The sequence below is a fragment of the Sarcophilus harrisii genome, chromosome 2 (assembly GCF_902635505.1).
Source record: "Sarcophilus harrisii chromosome 2, mSarHar1.11, whole genome shotgun sequence".
NCBI lineage: Eukaryota > Metazoa > Chordata > Mammalia > Dasyuromorphia > Dasyuridae > Sarcophilus > Sarcophilus harrisii.
This window is the reverse complement of record NC_045427.1, coordinates 536,356,210-536,369,357: the sequence shown is the minus strand read 5'-3', so window position 1 is coordinate 536,369,357 and position 13,148 is coordinate 536,356,210. Positions and strand designations below refer to the sequence as shown.

The following is a 13,148-nucleotide window of genomic DNA, read 5'->3' as shown; positions in this document are numbered from 1 at the left end:
GGTATTCATTTTATGTTCATGAAATGGGTATCCTTCTATGTCTCTCAAATGAGCCATCAAAAAATAAATATTTCCTATTTTTTGAAGTTATAAAATGGAGGCAAGGAGGAAATTTATCCAAAGGAGGGGGGATCTCTTTGGGGGCTTGAGTTAAGAGTAGAAATTAGTGTTCAAACGGATTCCTCTGAAAAATGTTGACCCCCATTTAAAGTTCTATCTTTGATCGAGGGAGAGGGGGGATCTGCCACTCTGCTGTGATGTGTTCTCCCCCCCCCCACCTCAGTTTTTTTCCAACTTGCTTTAGGATTAGGCTACATCCCTCCCGACCCCAAACAGTGTAATTTTGCTGTGCTTGTGTTCATTTTTCTTTACAATATCGCCTATGTTGTTTGCGGTTTTCTGCTGAGGCTCGAAATCATTTCATACATCCTACGACTAAACTCATTAAGTTGGGAGATATTTTCAATTGGACGGGTGTTTTTAAAGTCTCGTCTTTCCAGCCCCAAACAAGGTGTAGCAACGTACTCTTCCTTCTATGGAATGAGATGAGAGACAAGGATCACTCAAGGCATCTCCTACCTTGGGTTTGGGGGATTTTTCTTAAAGGCGAGGCGTGCATTCCTCAGCAGCTATGTACAAAGCTCCCTGAAACCTTGTCTGTGTAAAGTTAGTGTTCAGTATTTTCCAAGGCTGAAAGCTAATAATACATGGAAAGCACTTCCCTTAGGTTGAAGATCTTTTCTTTCACCTTTCCTCTTTTTCCCTGAAGGCTATAGCCTACTTTTTATCAGTTTGCACAATCGCTTAGATAAATACCAAGAAGGAGATTCTCTTTAATTACCAAAGACACATCTTTTCAGGGGGCAAACAAAGCGTTTATTTCACCTGCCAAACTAAAGGAGAGTTATTCCAGTTTAGAAGGAAGATGCAAGCGGTTTGGGACCTTGAACAAGGCAAATATGGTTTTGGTATGTTTACTTATAGTTTTTTCTTCTTCTTCTTTTGTACTTTCTTATTGTATTGTGTGTGATTTTATATTACTTCGTGCTTTTTAAAAACCTGTTTGCTAACATGTGTGATATAGCTATTAATGGGTTTGAGGGGGGTGGGGAAGGAGAAAAGAAGTACATTCAATACATTGCATTGCTTTATTTTATTATATATGTCCTGAGGTGTGTGTGTGTATGGGGGACGACAAAATTATAAAGCTTCCAAAATATGATTGAGTCTAATAGTAAGTACTGTGCTGTATAAACTCATTTCCTACAATAATGCAAAAATAAGAGCCAGTCCCCTAAGCTTGTATTTCTAGACATCAGACTACTCGGTTTATATAGCAAACGACGTGCCAGGCTTGAACTAAGTATCAAAATTTACAGTTACATTTTAAACTGCACTTAATTTTGCAACCTTGTGCAGCTGACAGAAATGCTAGAAAAAGTCAAGCCTGGCTGGGTGCTATCCGCAACGCCAGTTCGAAAGGAAAGCTTTCTGTTCCAGCTAGTAGTACAATTGCAAGAAGAAGGGTACTCACCATCGGGAGGTGTGGTGAAGTTTGCTTGCAGCTTTAAAGCAAATATTTATCTTTTTGCTCTTTATTGCAACCGCGCGGTTCTGACTTAAGAAGCAATGTTCTGCTCTGACCAAAACAATCAAGGAACGGCTCCTCATTTTTAAAGAGAAAGAGAGAGAGAGGAATGAGAGAGAGAGAGAGAGAGGAATGAGAGAGAGAGAGAGAGAGAGAGAGAGAGAGAGAGAGAGAGAGAGTGTGTCTCCCCCCCCAAAAAAAAATACCTATTCAGCATTGGCGTGGTGAAGCCGAGGCTAAAATCGTATGCTCCAGTTCAGCAATGCCCAAGCCAATTAATTTTAAATCCTTAAGAATTAATCAGATTAAAACGTACAGAAAGTTTCATTCTCGTATGCATATGTGAGCCAAAAGTCGTTTCCCTTTAAGAGATCCTTTTCTTTTAAAGTTGAATTTTAGGCAGATAAGAGCCTTACACTAGGGGGCAGACAGATACTGTACTTGCTCCAATCTTAAGCAATTTTTTCCCTCACAGCATATGCTCTGATTTAGCACTGTAAATTTTTCAGAGGACCCAACTCTGACAGCCCCTGGTGATTTTCAAAGTACCACAAGCCAGTGGTTAAAAATTGCATTGACTTGGAAGTTCAGAGGGACACAATAGGAGCCACTTTCCCTATTCATGGTGCTTCAGTGTGGTGGAAGAGAAAAACACACACATCCTATATTCAGGGAGAAGAGGAATTCAATGAATTCTGTTAGACGTAACTGGTTTCCACTGAGTTCAGAGTGAAACTCGGTGTTTGTTCGATGTTGTCTTCATATTGCGATTTAATCTGCAAAGAATTACAGCACTGTTAAATAACTTTCAAGCAGGAAAATGCATTCCTTCTTTTAGAATTACAGATTTATCCCAACTTTCTTCAAATTAAGGCTCACTATTCTTCTCATTAAAATAAATTTATATCTGCAATAAAAAGGGCAAAGAAGGGGTTAGAAAATAACAATGATATCACTTTCAAAATTTAGTTTTTGGAGATGTCTTTTCTAAACTGTTATTCCCCTAATGAAGACGTTTCAAACTCCAGCCCTCTCTTCCTTACCTTGGTTCCTCTCATATTTTTTTTTATTCTGTAAAATTAGCTATAGTTCATAAACATATTCTTCTATGCTCTAAAGAAACCCAAAACTGATTTTAAAAAAATAAATTTTAAAACAATATTGATTAGTAAAATGTATGTAAGCTTTATCGTCTGATGAACAGGTAGTTAATAAATGAGATGGATGGATGGATGGATGACTTTATTTTAAGACAAGCAATCAGATTATATACTTCGGTTTTCAAAAATTTCTATGTGGAATTAAAAGGCGATTTACCATTCAACCTGTTATTCTTGTGCATGCTTTTAAAGACTCATCGTGCTGTGAAGATATCTATAGTTGTGAGGAAGGAATTAAGATCTCCCTGTAATCAATTATTCTGATCCTTTATTGAGTTGAAATGGGAATCCCCTTCATCTTTTCCTATCTAAACTACAGCCCAATTACAAGCCTGCATTAGGAGTAATAGACAAAAGCTCTTTCCCTAATATTTCGAAATGTGTAGATACCATCAGTGACTCTTGACATTATAAAGATTTTTTGGGGAAAAAGTTTCCCTATTCTGATTTTGTTTCTTTTCTACCTACCGTGTCATTTTTTTTAAGTGAAAGTTATATTGTTTCTCTAATCAACTGGAATTTCCCAACTTGTCTTTGGCTGTGACCGTCCGCACCTCTCAGTATGGGCAATCTCATTACCTACAAGGTTTATGATAGTTTAGCGTCCACAATAGTGGATTTTTTTTTTTTTTTTTTTTTTTTTTTTACAACTTTCAAATAATCTGAACACCTGGAGCTTTGGTGAAATACGTGATAGCGGCAAGAGCGTATGGGTTAAGGGAAGACTCGACAGACAGAGGGAGGGGAATTTTCAACACGTAGCCCCTCATCTTTATATAGCTTTACTTTTTTAACCTTTCTGTTATTCTGTTAGTATGTAAGGGAATAAGGTATTTAATGTAAAATGCACGTAGATCCATGTTTGTGAGCATTGGAAGGATAGGAGAAATAAGAGTATGAGATGGTAGTAGTAGAAAGGCTAGCTAGCCTAAACCTCCTCAATCCCTGCGGCTGTCTATATAGCAAAAAATGCTTCCTTTTTAGTCACTGATTTGTTTATATGATGAATTCATCTCTTTTGGTGCTCCATGTTTTTAATCGCTCCCATTTTAAATGTATATACTTAGTTGGCTTACCTGTTTAGTGTTTCTCATGAGTAAAGAATCTGTGCTCCTGAATCATAACCTTAACCTAATAAACATGTAATAATGATGAACCACTACCTCGCCGAAAGCTAACAGACAAGTTAATAAATTGAAATGTATTGTGTTCTGCGAAAATCTTGTAAGATATATTTTACCTATAAATAAAAATTTTAAAAACCGCTCACACTGGCACACAGAAACAACTATCTTGAATTAATTTTGCACAACAGAACTGAAGGTGATGGTATATGCTTCCATTAAATTGCTTTTACTGACATTAATCCTCTTTTTCTTAATTTTGCTTGTGTGTGTGTCCAGAAAGATATGTGTGTTGATATTATTTCCAATTCCGCTTAGGATCTCTTCTTACAGGGGTTTAAAGGTTATTTGAAGGCAAGAGAAAAATCGAGAAACAATGACATATTTAGACAACTATTCTGTTATCTAGAAGTATTTTTATGAAGCCTTTGTCCTTATATATTGACAGGTGTATGTAAGATACATGGATATTTCAGATATGCATGCACATGCATGTATACATACATTATGTATGGTATGAGAAAAAGTGGATGGTTTAGAAATGATAACCTTTATGCCAGTCAGTCAGAAAGCCTTTTTTTCCTCTCTCCAAAATAGACTTGACTACTTTAATTTACCATGTGTCCTTTATAATTATTTAAAACAAATGATAGTAGGAAAAGTTCAGGATAATGTATTTTAACTTTAGTATGGCAGTAAAATGTGGTTACCTTTTAGAGGATCAGAATCTTATATATACTTTATTTGAACAATTAAAAGTTCTTTCTGTATGCCTGTGAAACTTTAATTAAAAAAAAAACCCAAAACTGAATATCAGAATCTTTTTTAAACCACAATAGCCACTGATTAGTTATTTTTTAAAAGGCTGACCAATCACCTGGTGTAGCTATCGTCATTTTCATTCCCTTCTTATCTAACTCCCTTTATCAGCCCCCCCCCTTCCCCGAACTTAAAAAAAAAAATCCCAAATAACTTTTCCTCCCTAACACTCTCAACATAAAAATGTGAGAGCTCCAGGTTCTTTCTGAGATTGGTTTCGTGGCGTCTGTTAAGTTGAGGGGAAAAGTCCTAGTTCCAATGCTTCATAAATAGCTTTTTAGTATTATTTTGCATATATGTTTAGCTGTTTCTCTCATCTTTGATTAAATATCCGATGCAAGCTTTGGTGGTGAAAGGAGGGGGGGGGGTGCAAAAAATCCTTTTAGCCGTGGTTTCTCCCTCCCCCCCCTTCGCCTTTCTTTCCCCCTGTGCTCTTCCCCCACCCCCCTAGGTTGCAAGCCGGAGGAGGCAAGGCTGAAGCGAATTGCCTGAGATTCATCTCCCTTTAGGACCGGGCAGCTCTCTCTGGCAGCCATACCAGGCAGCACAAGGCTCATTTGGCCAATGAGGGGGAAGGGGCGGTCCGGGAGCTTTTGACCAGTCAAACACAGTCTGTTGCCTTATAAGGCGAGTGGTCGCCATGGTAACGTGTGCTAAGTTGCAGCAGTCGTGTCAAAGTTCACTATATAGAGAGCTCAGTGAGCTGATCGCAGAGAAACCACTTCTGCCAGCCCCGGCGCCTATAAATCGCATTCACTCCCTAACCCCCCTTTTTAGCATATTTGATCACTTTGATTCTCTGTTCTTTTCTCTCCCCCCCTCCCTCCTTTTTTTTTTCCCTCCCTCCCCGAGTTGCCTTCTCTGTGCTGTGTTGTGTGGCTTTTTTTTTTTTTTTTTTTTTTTTTTTGCGCATGAAGGATGTTCTTCTAGGTTGTGATCTTCCCTCCTCTCTCTCTTTTATCATTATCCCCGCTGCTGCTGGAGAGTTGACTCTTTCCCTATGTGTCTGAACCAGCGGCGCTAGAACCACTCGCTAGAAGGAGCAAGGAGGAGGAGGAGGAGGAGGAGCGGCGGCGGCGGCGACGGCGGCGGCGGCGGCAGCAGCAGCAGCAGCAGCAGCAACAACAAGCGAGCAGGGGGAAGCAGCAGAACGAGCGGCGGCGACGGCGGCTGCGGCGGCGGCGGCGGCGGCGGCAGCAGCAGCAGCAGCACCGGGAGCCGCAGGACTAACCCACCGCGTAGAAGCCGAAGCCAACGCAAGAATTTGATCAGTTTCATGTTTATACCCCTGGACTTGAAAAAAGCTTCGGCGAGACCGTCCGCTCCCTGCACGGAACGAAGTCTTGTAGTTGTGTCTTTTTTCGCCCCTGTGTGTGTAATCTTTAATCTTTTATTCATTCTTATTTTGATGGCTTTCCTGAATGGCTGACTGTGAGCTGCCCTGGACTTGGCCCCCAGACAGTCGCCTCTCCTCCTCCAACTCCTCTGCTACAGAATAGCTTTGAGAGAGAGAGAGAGAGAGAGAGAGAGAGAGAGAGAGAGAGAGAGAGAGAGAGAGAGAGAGAGAGAGAGAGAGAGAGATCTTTGAAGAGATTTTTTTTCTACTTCTGTCTTGAAGCCAGACAATCGACTTCCATCTCCCCCCTCCCCTCCCTTGCTCTCCACATTTTGCCGATATTTGCGCTCCCCTTTCCCTCCCCCTCCCTTCCTCCTTTTTAAAGCTCCCCGAAAACCGCCAAAGCTGATCCGAAAGCAAGAAAAGCAACAAACTTTCAAAAAAAAAAAAAAAAACCACATACACACACACACACAAAAGAAAGAGAGAGAGAGAAAGAGAGAGAGAGAGAGAGAGAGAGAGAGAGAGAGAGAGAGCGAGAGAGAGAGAGACCGACCAGAGAGCCCGAGAGAAAGAAAGGGGAACAGGAAGTTTGGAAACGGTGTCCGATAGATATGGCAATGGTAGTTGGTGCGTGGCGAGACCCCCAAGACGATGTACCAGGAAACCAGGGAACTCAACCTTCGCAAGCACCTCCAGTACAAGGACCACCAGCCGGGGCCCCTCACACCCCGCAAACTCCGGGCCAAGGGGGCCCCCCCAGCACTCCAGCCCAGACCAACCAGCCCAGCCAGCAGAGCCAAGCCGGGGACAAGCAGCAGCAACAGCAGCACATTGAGTGTGTGGTTTGTGGGGACAAATCTAGTGGCAAACATTATGGCCAGTTTACCTGCGAGGGTTGCAAGAGTTTCTTCAAGAGGAGTGTAAGGAGGAACCTGAGTTACACTTGTCGTGCCAACAGGAACTGTCCTATAGACCAGCACCACCGCAATCAGTGTCAGTACTGCCGCCTCAAAAAATGCCTCAAAGTTGGCATGAGACGGGAAGGTATTGGGATTTCATTTGTTTTCCAATTTACAATTCACTGCCTTTTGTATTTTTTTTTTTAATCGGTCTTTAAGTAATTAAACCGAGAGAGAGAAAAAAACTCAAATGAAAAAAAAAAAAAACAACCCTGCATGCTTTTTCCAGCATTCCAACTGATTTCTCTCCTCCCCCCCCCCCCCCCCTTTGTTTTGATTTTGTTTTCATTGATTGGAACTGAATTTCAATTCGTCTCTGTGAAAGGGATATGATGGGGTGTTTTGTTTGGGGATTTTTTTTTTTAAAGTATGGTTTACTTTTTTTTCCTGTTGGCTTGTTTTCCTGCATGTTCAACATATATTCCTCCCCTTCCCTCCCCCAGATTAAAAAAAACAAAAACAAAAAACAAAAACCTGAGATTGTACTTTTGTACAGGAGGTTCAAATTACAATGACAATTTTATGCACTTCGCTGTATTAACAGTGTACAACTCTCGTTTGATCCTCCGTGGATTAATATTCTGCTTTTTAAAAATACCTATGTTGTTTTCTTTTTCTTTCACTTTTGAAGGAGAGAGAACATATTAGGATGGGGGAGGTGGGGGGTGGGAGGGGAAAGGCCATCCGTGGCTGCTTTCGCTCTGGGCAAGTTGGGTCTTTGTGATATAAAATTAGAAGAGAAATGTGAGCTCTAGTTTTCCAATGGCGTTCTTAGAGCCTGGGCGCTGTTATGTAGGTTAAGGGTTAGGGATCGCCTTGTTTTCTTTGTGTTTCTGCAAGAGTAACTAACCTTGTAATACGTTAAATAACAAATATAAATCAAAAACATTTTAGCAACACTCTCTCGCTCCCTCTCGCCCTCTCCGTGTCTGCCTCTCTCAGGCGATCCTTTCTAATCTCTCTCGTGTCTCGTTCGCTCGCTCCCTCCCTTCTGTTTCCCTCTCTTCCCCCTCTCTTTCTCTCTCTCCCACTCTCCATGTAAATTTATTAACCAAAAGAAAAGCCCTCAATTCACTGATCAGCTGATAGACGTGGTTTTAAATAATAATGCATTTCTCTTGCAGTGGTCTGGTTGGGGTGTGTTTTTTGGAAGGATTATTCGAAAGTCAATAAAGGCCGTTTGGGGCGAGCACTGTGTATTTTGAAATAACGTCTCCCCCTCCTCCCTCGACCCCTCCCGCTCTCCCCTCCCCCAATCAATAAGAAATATCAGATGTTTAGCTGTAAAGAAGAAAAATGCCCCCAAAATGACACATTTCTCTCATAAGAGAGAAAACACAAAAGCAGCCGGGTGTGTTTAGGAAGTGAACAGTCTGGGTTCTTATCCCAGCTCCAAGCAGGAGCATTTTAGGCAAGTATACAACATTACGTAGCCTCTGTGTTGGTTTGACTTTAAATCAGTCAGAAAGCAAGCAGATTCCCAGATCTCTCTCTCTCACGTGTTTGCAAGCAGAGAAATCTGTCTGGAAATAACAGGGTACTCTGATCTGACTTTTAAAGTGGTGGGGGTAGGGAGTGGAGAATACAATACAAAACAAACGCAACAAAAACTTACTCTTGAATCTTTTGAGATAACCCAACCAATTCAGGTATTAATTGCTGTAGTTTCTTCTTTATTCACTGCAGCCGTCCAAAGGGGAAGAATGCCACCCACACAGCCAACTCATGGTCAGTTCGCCTTGACAAATGGAGACCCACTCAACTGCCATTCCTACCTATCCGGATATATATCCCTGCTTCTTCGAGCTGAGCCCTACCCAACGTCCCGCTTTGGCAGCCAGTGCATGCAACCCAACAACATCATGGGCATCGAGAACATTTGTGAACTGGCAGCTCGGATGCTCTTCAGCGCAGTGGAGTGGGCCAGGAATATTCCCTTCTTCCCAGACCTCCAGATCACAGATCAGGTGGCCCTGCTCCGGCTGACCTGGAGCGAGTTGTTTGTGCTCAATGCTGCCCAGTGCTCCATGCCCCTTCACGTTGCCCCGCTCCTGGCAGCGGCGGGCCTTCATGCCTCGCCAATGTCTGCTGATCGAGTGGTTGCCTTTATGGACCACATACGAATCTTCCAGGAGCAAGTGGAAAAACTGAAGGCATTACACGTTGATTCAGCAGAATACAGCTGTTTAAAGGCCATAGTCCTCTTCACCTCAGGTAGGAATCAAAAGGAAAACAAATAAACATAAAAGCCACTGCCTAGCGCCCAATGTGTTGGCCACACTTTGAATGTTTCCTTGCCTTGTGTTTAGATGAGGAGGGGGGAGGGGAATTGATGGGAGGAGATGAAGCTGGGAGTCTGTTGGGGTCATGAGTCCAATCACTAGCCCTTCCCCCTCCTCTTGGGGTGAGGGGGGAGGAAGAGAAGTTGTGAGTAGAATCCCGTAGAAAACTTTGTTTAGCATGTAGTCTCTTAGAGTAATGGCAGCCTGGGGAAATAAGATTGGAAGAACAATGGCATTGTAGAATGCTTTGCTTCAGGCAAGCCACCCAGGCTCTTGCAGAGGGCTAAGTTAAGTTGACCCTTGAGTCTAGGATCTCTCTTATTGGACTAGGAAGGGCGACTACATCAAATAAGCGGTGGGAATGAAATGCATTTCTCTGTCCTCTCCTCATTCTATTTTCTCTATCTTTTTTCCCCTTCCCCCACCCCCAGTCTTAAGAGGCCAGAGGGCCTTTTACAAGATGCTTCCAGTCCTCATAGACAGTGACTGCATCCCCATTTCCAGTCCTGCCTTGTCGTGGCAAATAAATATGGGCACTTCAGTAGCCTGTCTCCTTTTATGTCAGGAGAAAAGTTTGCATGTTAATGTGGCAGTAGTCCTTGTTGGAGCCCCATCCAAGCTGATCTGTTGATTTTCAAAATAATATTCTTATAGCATGTGAATGCACACACACACACACATATATATAATACAATATATATGTGATAATAGTTCAGGGTTACAGATTGAACTTAGTATTAGTTGGAAGAGAGAAAGAGCAATTATGTGGTTACATATCTCTGTCTCTTTTCCTAAATTGTCAAACAAGCACAGTATTTTCAGATAATTCAAAGGGGAAAGTATGAGCCTACTTGAACTGTGTATAAATAGTGCACGAGTTATAAAACAATAATGAATGCATTATGAAATCTAATTAGTTTGCATGTAGTTTAACCTGTGTGAGTAATGTAGTTGATATTAATTAACTCTTGAAGCCAAATTATTTTTGAGATATATAGAGCTTTGCAATTTATGCAATACCTGGGCTAAATATGCTAACTCTAGGCTATATATAATGGCACTGTGCAGTGCATGTACCCCCTTGAAATTCTGTCAAGTTTTCAACCAATTCTTTTGTCAGAGCTGAGAGAAGAAAGTGTCTCCTAACTCAGGATGATAAACATTCAAATTGAGGTAGGACTTGAACAATAATTACTAATCACAGTTTTTAAATCTGAAATCAGGAAACAGGGAGGGAAATACAATTTATGTGGGGGAAGGACTCACAATCCTTTCCTTGTTGTGTTTAAGGGGGTCTAGAGAACCAAGTCATTTGTTGGATCTCTTCCAAGTTCTGGGTCCTGACCCAAGCTTCCTTTTATATATTATTGCTTTATACATAAAAACTCCCCCACTCTGCCCCTACCCATTTCATCTTCTAAGGTCTTAAGGTAATCAGTTTAAAAAAAAAAAAACTATACTAGCACAAAGTAAGAGCTAAATGGAGACTTTTTCATCTAAGAATTTTTTATATTGACCTGTCATTTTAGGGTACTTTCCCTATTCAACTATACAGAAATGAGCATCCCATCACACATAAACACTTCCCATATTCCCACATCCAATTCCCTCTTCATTTCTGACCATGGGAGTGGAGCGACTTCAATTTTTGGATTTGATATTTAACTTCTTAGCTTTGCTCTTAGTCTTTCTAGGAAAAAAAAATCTGATATTGTTGTAACTGTTTAATTTATTACTATTTGCAAAATGTGAGGCCTGGTGTGGAGAATGCAAATTGCTTCCCAACTAGATAAAGGTTTCTCTTATATTATTCAGGAACAGACACAATACAGATGCAAAAAGAAGTCTTATGTGAGTAATTTTCAAAAATTCCTGACTACAGAAACACATGCATTCCATGTAAATGCAATGTATCCACAAAAATATGAGTATATACATATATTACACATGTTCTCTCTTTTAAAACCTCAATTTTAATGACGTATAATATGCATGTGTTAGTCTTAGCAATGCCTAGTAAGCCATAGAAAGGTCAGGTCACAACCTGTGCTCTCTTAGCAAAGAAGCTTCTTATTTGAAGGGAATTTATTATGTTTTCCCCTATCTGAAAGGGAAAAGTAGCCAGTTGATATTGGAAATATTGGAAGGGGGTGCTTTTTTATGAGTTTGGGTTTTTTTAAGGGGGAGATACAGACAGACAAAGACAGAGAGAGAGAGAGAGACAGAGAGAGAGAGAGAGAGACAGAGAGAGAGAGAGAGAGAGAGAGAGAGAGAGAGAGAGAGAGAAGAAAAGAGGGGGAAAAAAGAAACAGCTCAAATGAACAGAGAGATCACAGTTTGCATGGCTGCCTCTGAATAGACTAAACTGACAAGATCAGTTTTAAAGGGCCACTTAAATCAGTTTCAAAGACTGGAGAAAAACGAGTTGTCTTCTTTGGGGAGAATCTGTTGCTGAATCCTGGCGGCCATTACTTTTTACTGGGCCAGGTTGTCAGCTCCCCTATTCCTTTCCCTCACCCATCTTCCCCAGTTCTTAACTCTGTGATTCTAAGCTAAACAATTATTTTCTAGCAAAAATGGTAAGGGAGCCAGTGGACAGTAGGGTGTTCGGAACTCTTTTCACCCCCAGATTCATCAAGTATATTTTTCAGTGCCCCTTTATGGTCTAGAAACCTCAAGATCCTGGGTTAGGGAACAGTAAAACCCTTCATTTTACTGAATTATATTTGATTTTAAAATCCACCAGAGCCACCATCCAAAGCTCTTTCTCGATCTTCTCGCTCTCTTCCATTACTTGTTTTTTCATCAAATGCTAGTTTTTTTGTTCTAACATCTAATTTGAAGGATGCTCAACCAAACAAGCACTCTACATACACTTTATATGATCCATTTCAAACCTCTTAACTTAACTGTATTCTTTTTATTTTATTTTATTTTAGATGCCTGTGGTCTCTCTGATGTAGCCCATGTGGAAAGCCTGCAGGAAAAGTCACAGTGTGCTTTGGAAGAGTATGTTAGGAGCCAGTACCCCAACCAGCCAACACGATTTGGAAAGCTCTTGCTTCGCCTTCCTTCCCTTCGCACTGTCTCCTCTTCTGTCATAGAGCAATTGTTTTTCGTCCGTTTGGTAGGTAAAACCCCCATAGAAACCCTAATCAGGGATATGTTACTATCTGGCAGCAGTTTTAACTGGCCTTATATGGCAATTCAATAAAAAAAAAAAAAAAAAAAAAAGAAGGGGAATGAAACAGAGAGAAAGAAAAGGCAAAAGACTGATTTGTTTGCTTAAATTCTTTCTGTTAAGAAAGGATATAAAAGGATGTTACAAGTTTGCTAAAAAGAAGAGAGGGGAAGAATTTAATGGACTGTGAACTAAAAAAAAAAAAGACTGTCAAATGAACTTTTACAGAATGCATTAAAAAAAAAAAAAAACTCCTGTGTTGGTCAGAACAACTTGCTACTTATCATTTTTTTTTAAAAAAAAAAAAGAAATTATTTTTTTTTTTTTTTTTTTTTTTTTTTTTTTTTGGTAAACTTTTAAAATAACTAAAAGTGCATTTAAGGAGATTTGGAGAAAATTAGCAGAATGGAGAAAGTAAGTCTTTTTTTTTTTTTTTCCAAATTATTAATTGTCCTGTGTCTATGTACCTATAGCTGTTCTTTTTTGTATTTTTCTGGTTCCAAACCAGTTTATTCTGTGGTTCTATAATAATTTTTGATATAATCTTGGCTTCTTAAAAACTGTGTATCCTTAAAATATATGTTCTGCAAGAATTAAAACTGAGTCCACGAAAATATCATAGGAAGACATAAAACTTTAAAAGGCTACTTTATGATGGAAACGCACTTATAAGTGGTGACCAAAATTTAGCTGAAG

The 13,148-nt window shown here is 40.4% G+C and overlaps 1 protein-coding gene and 1 long non-coding RNA gene across 6 annotated transcripts in view; one reads left to right on the top strand and one right to left on the bottom strand.

Annotated features, from left to right (window-relative positions):
• LOC111719314 overlaps positions 1-1,683 on the bottom strand; it is a 177,348-nt gene extending 175,665 nt beyond the window's left edge. For both annotated transcript variants that reach the window (XR_004232418.1, XR_004232426.1), the window contains exon 1: positions 1,535-1,683. This is a non-coding gene — a long non-coding RNA (uncharacterized LOC111719314). The remainder of the gene's footprint in view (positions 1-1,534) is intronic.
• Positions 553-12,505, top strand: NR2F2 (nuclear receptor subfamily 2 group F member 2). Of its 4 annotated transcripts, none has more exons than XM_003755568.4 (3): positions 553-968; positions 8,676-9,203; positions 12,211-12,505. In XM_003755568.4, exons 1-3 carry the CDS (start codon positions 926-928, stop codon positions 12,483-12,485), a joined length of 846 nt encoding a protein of 281 aa, XP_003755616.1. In that variant the 5' UTR covers positions 553-925; the 3' UTR covers positions 12,486-12,505. The 4 variants fall into 4 exon arrangements, with proteins under 4 accessions (XP_003755616.1, XP_031811387.1, XP_003755615.1 ...); XM_031955527.1 differs by lacking the exon at positions 553-968 and adding an exon at positions 6,539-7,074 and having other exon boundaries at positions 8,655-9,203; XM_003755567.4 differs by lacking the exon at positions 553-968 and adding an exon at positions 6,540-7,074.
• Positions 12,506-13,148: the final 643 nt, after the last annotated feature.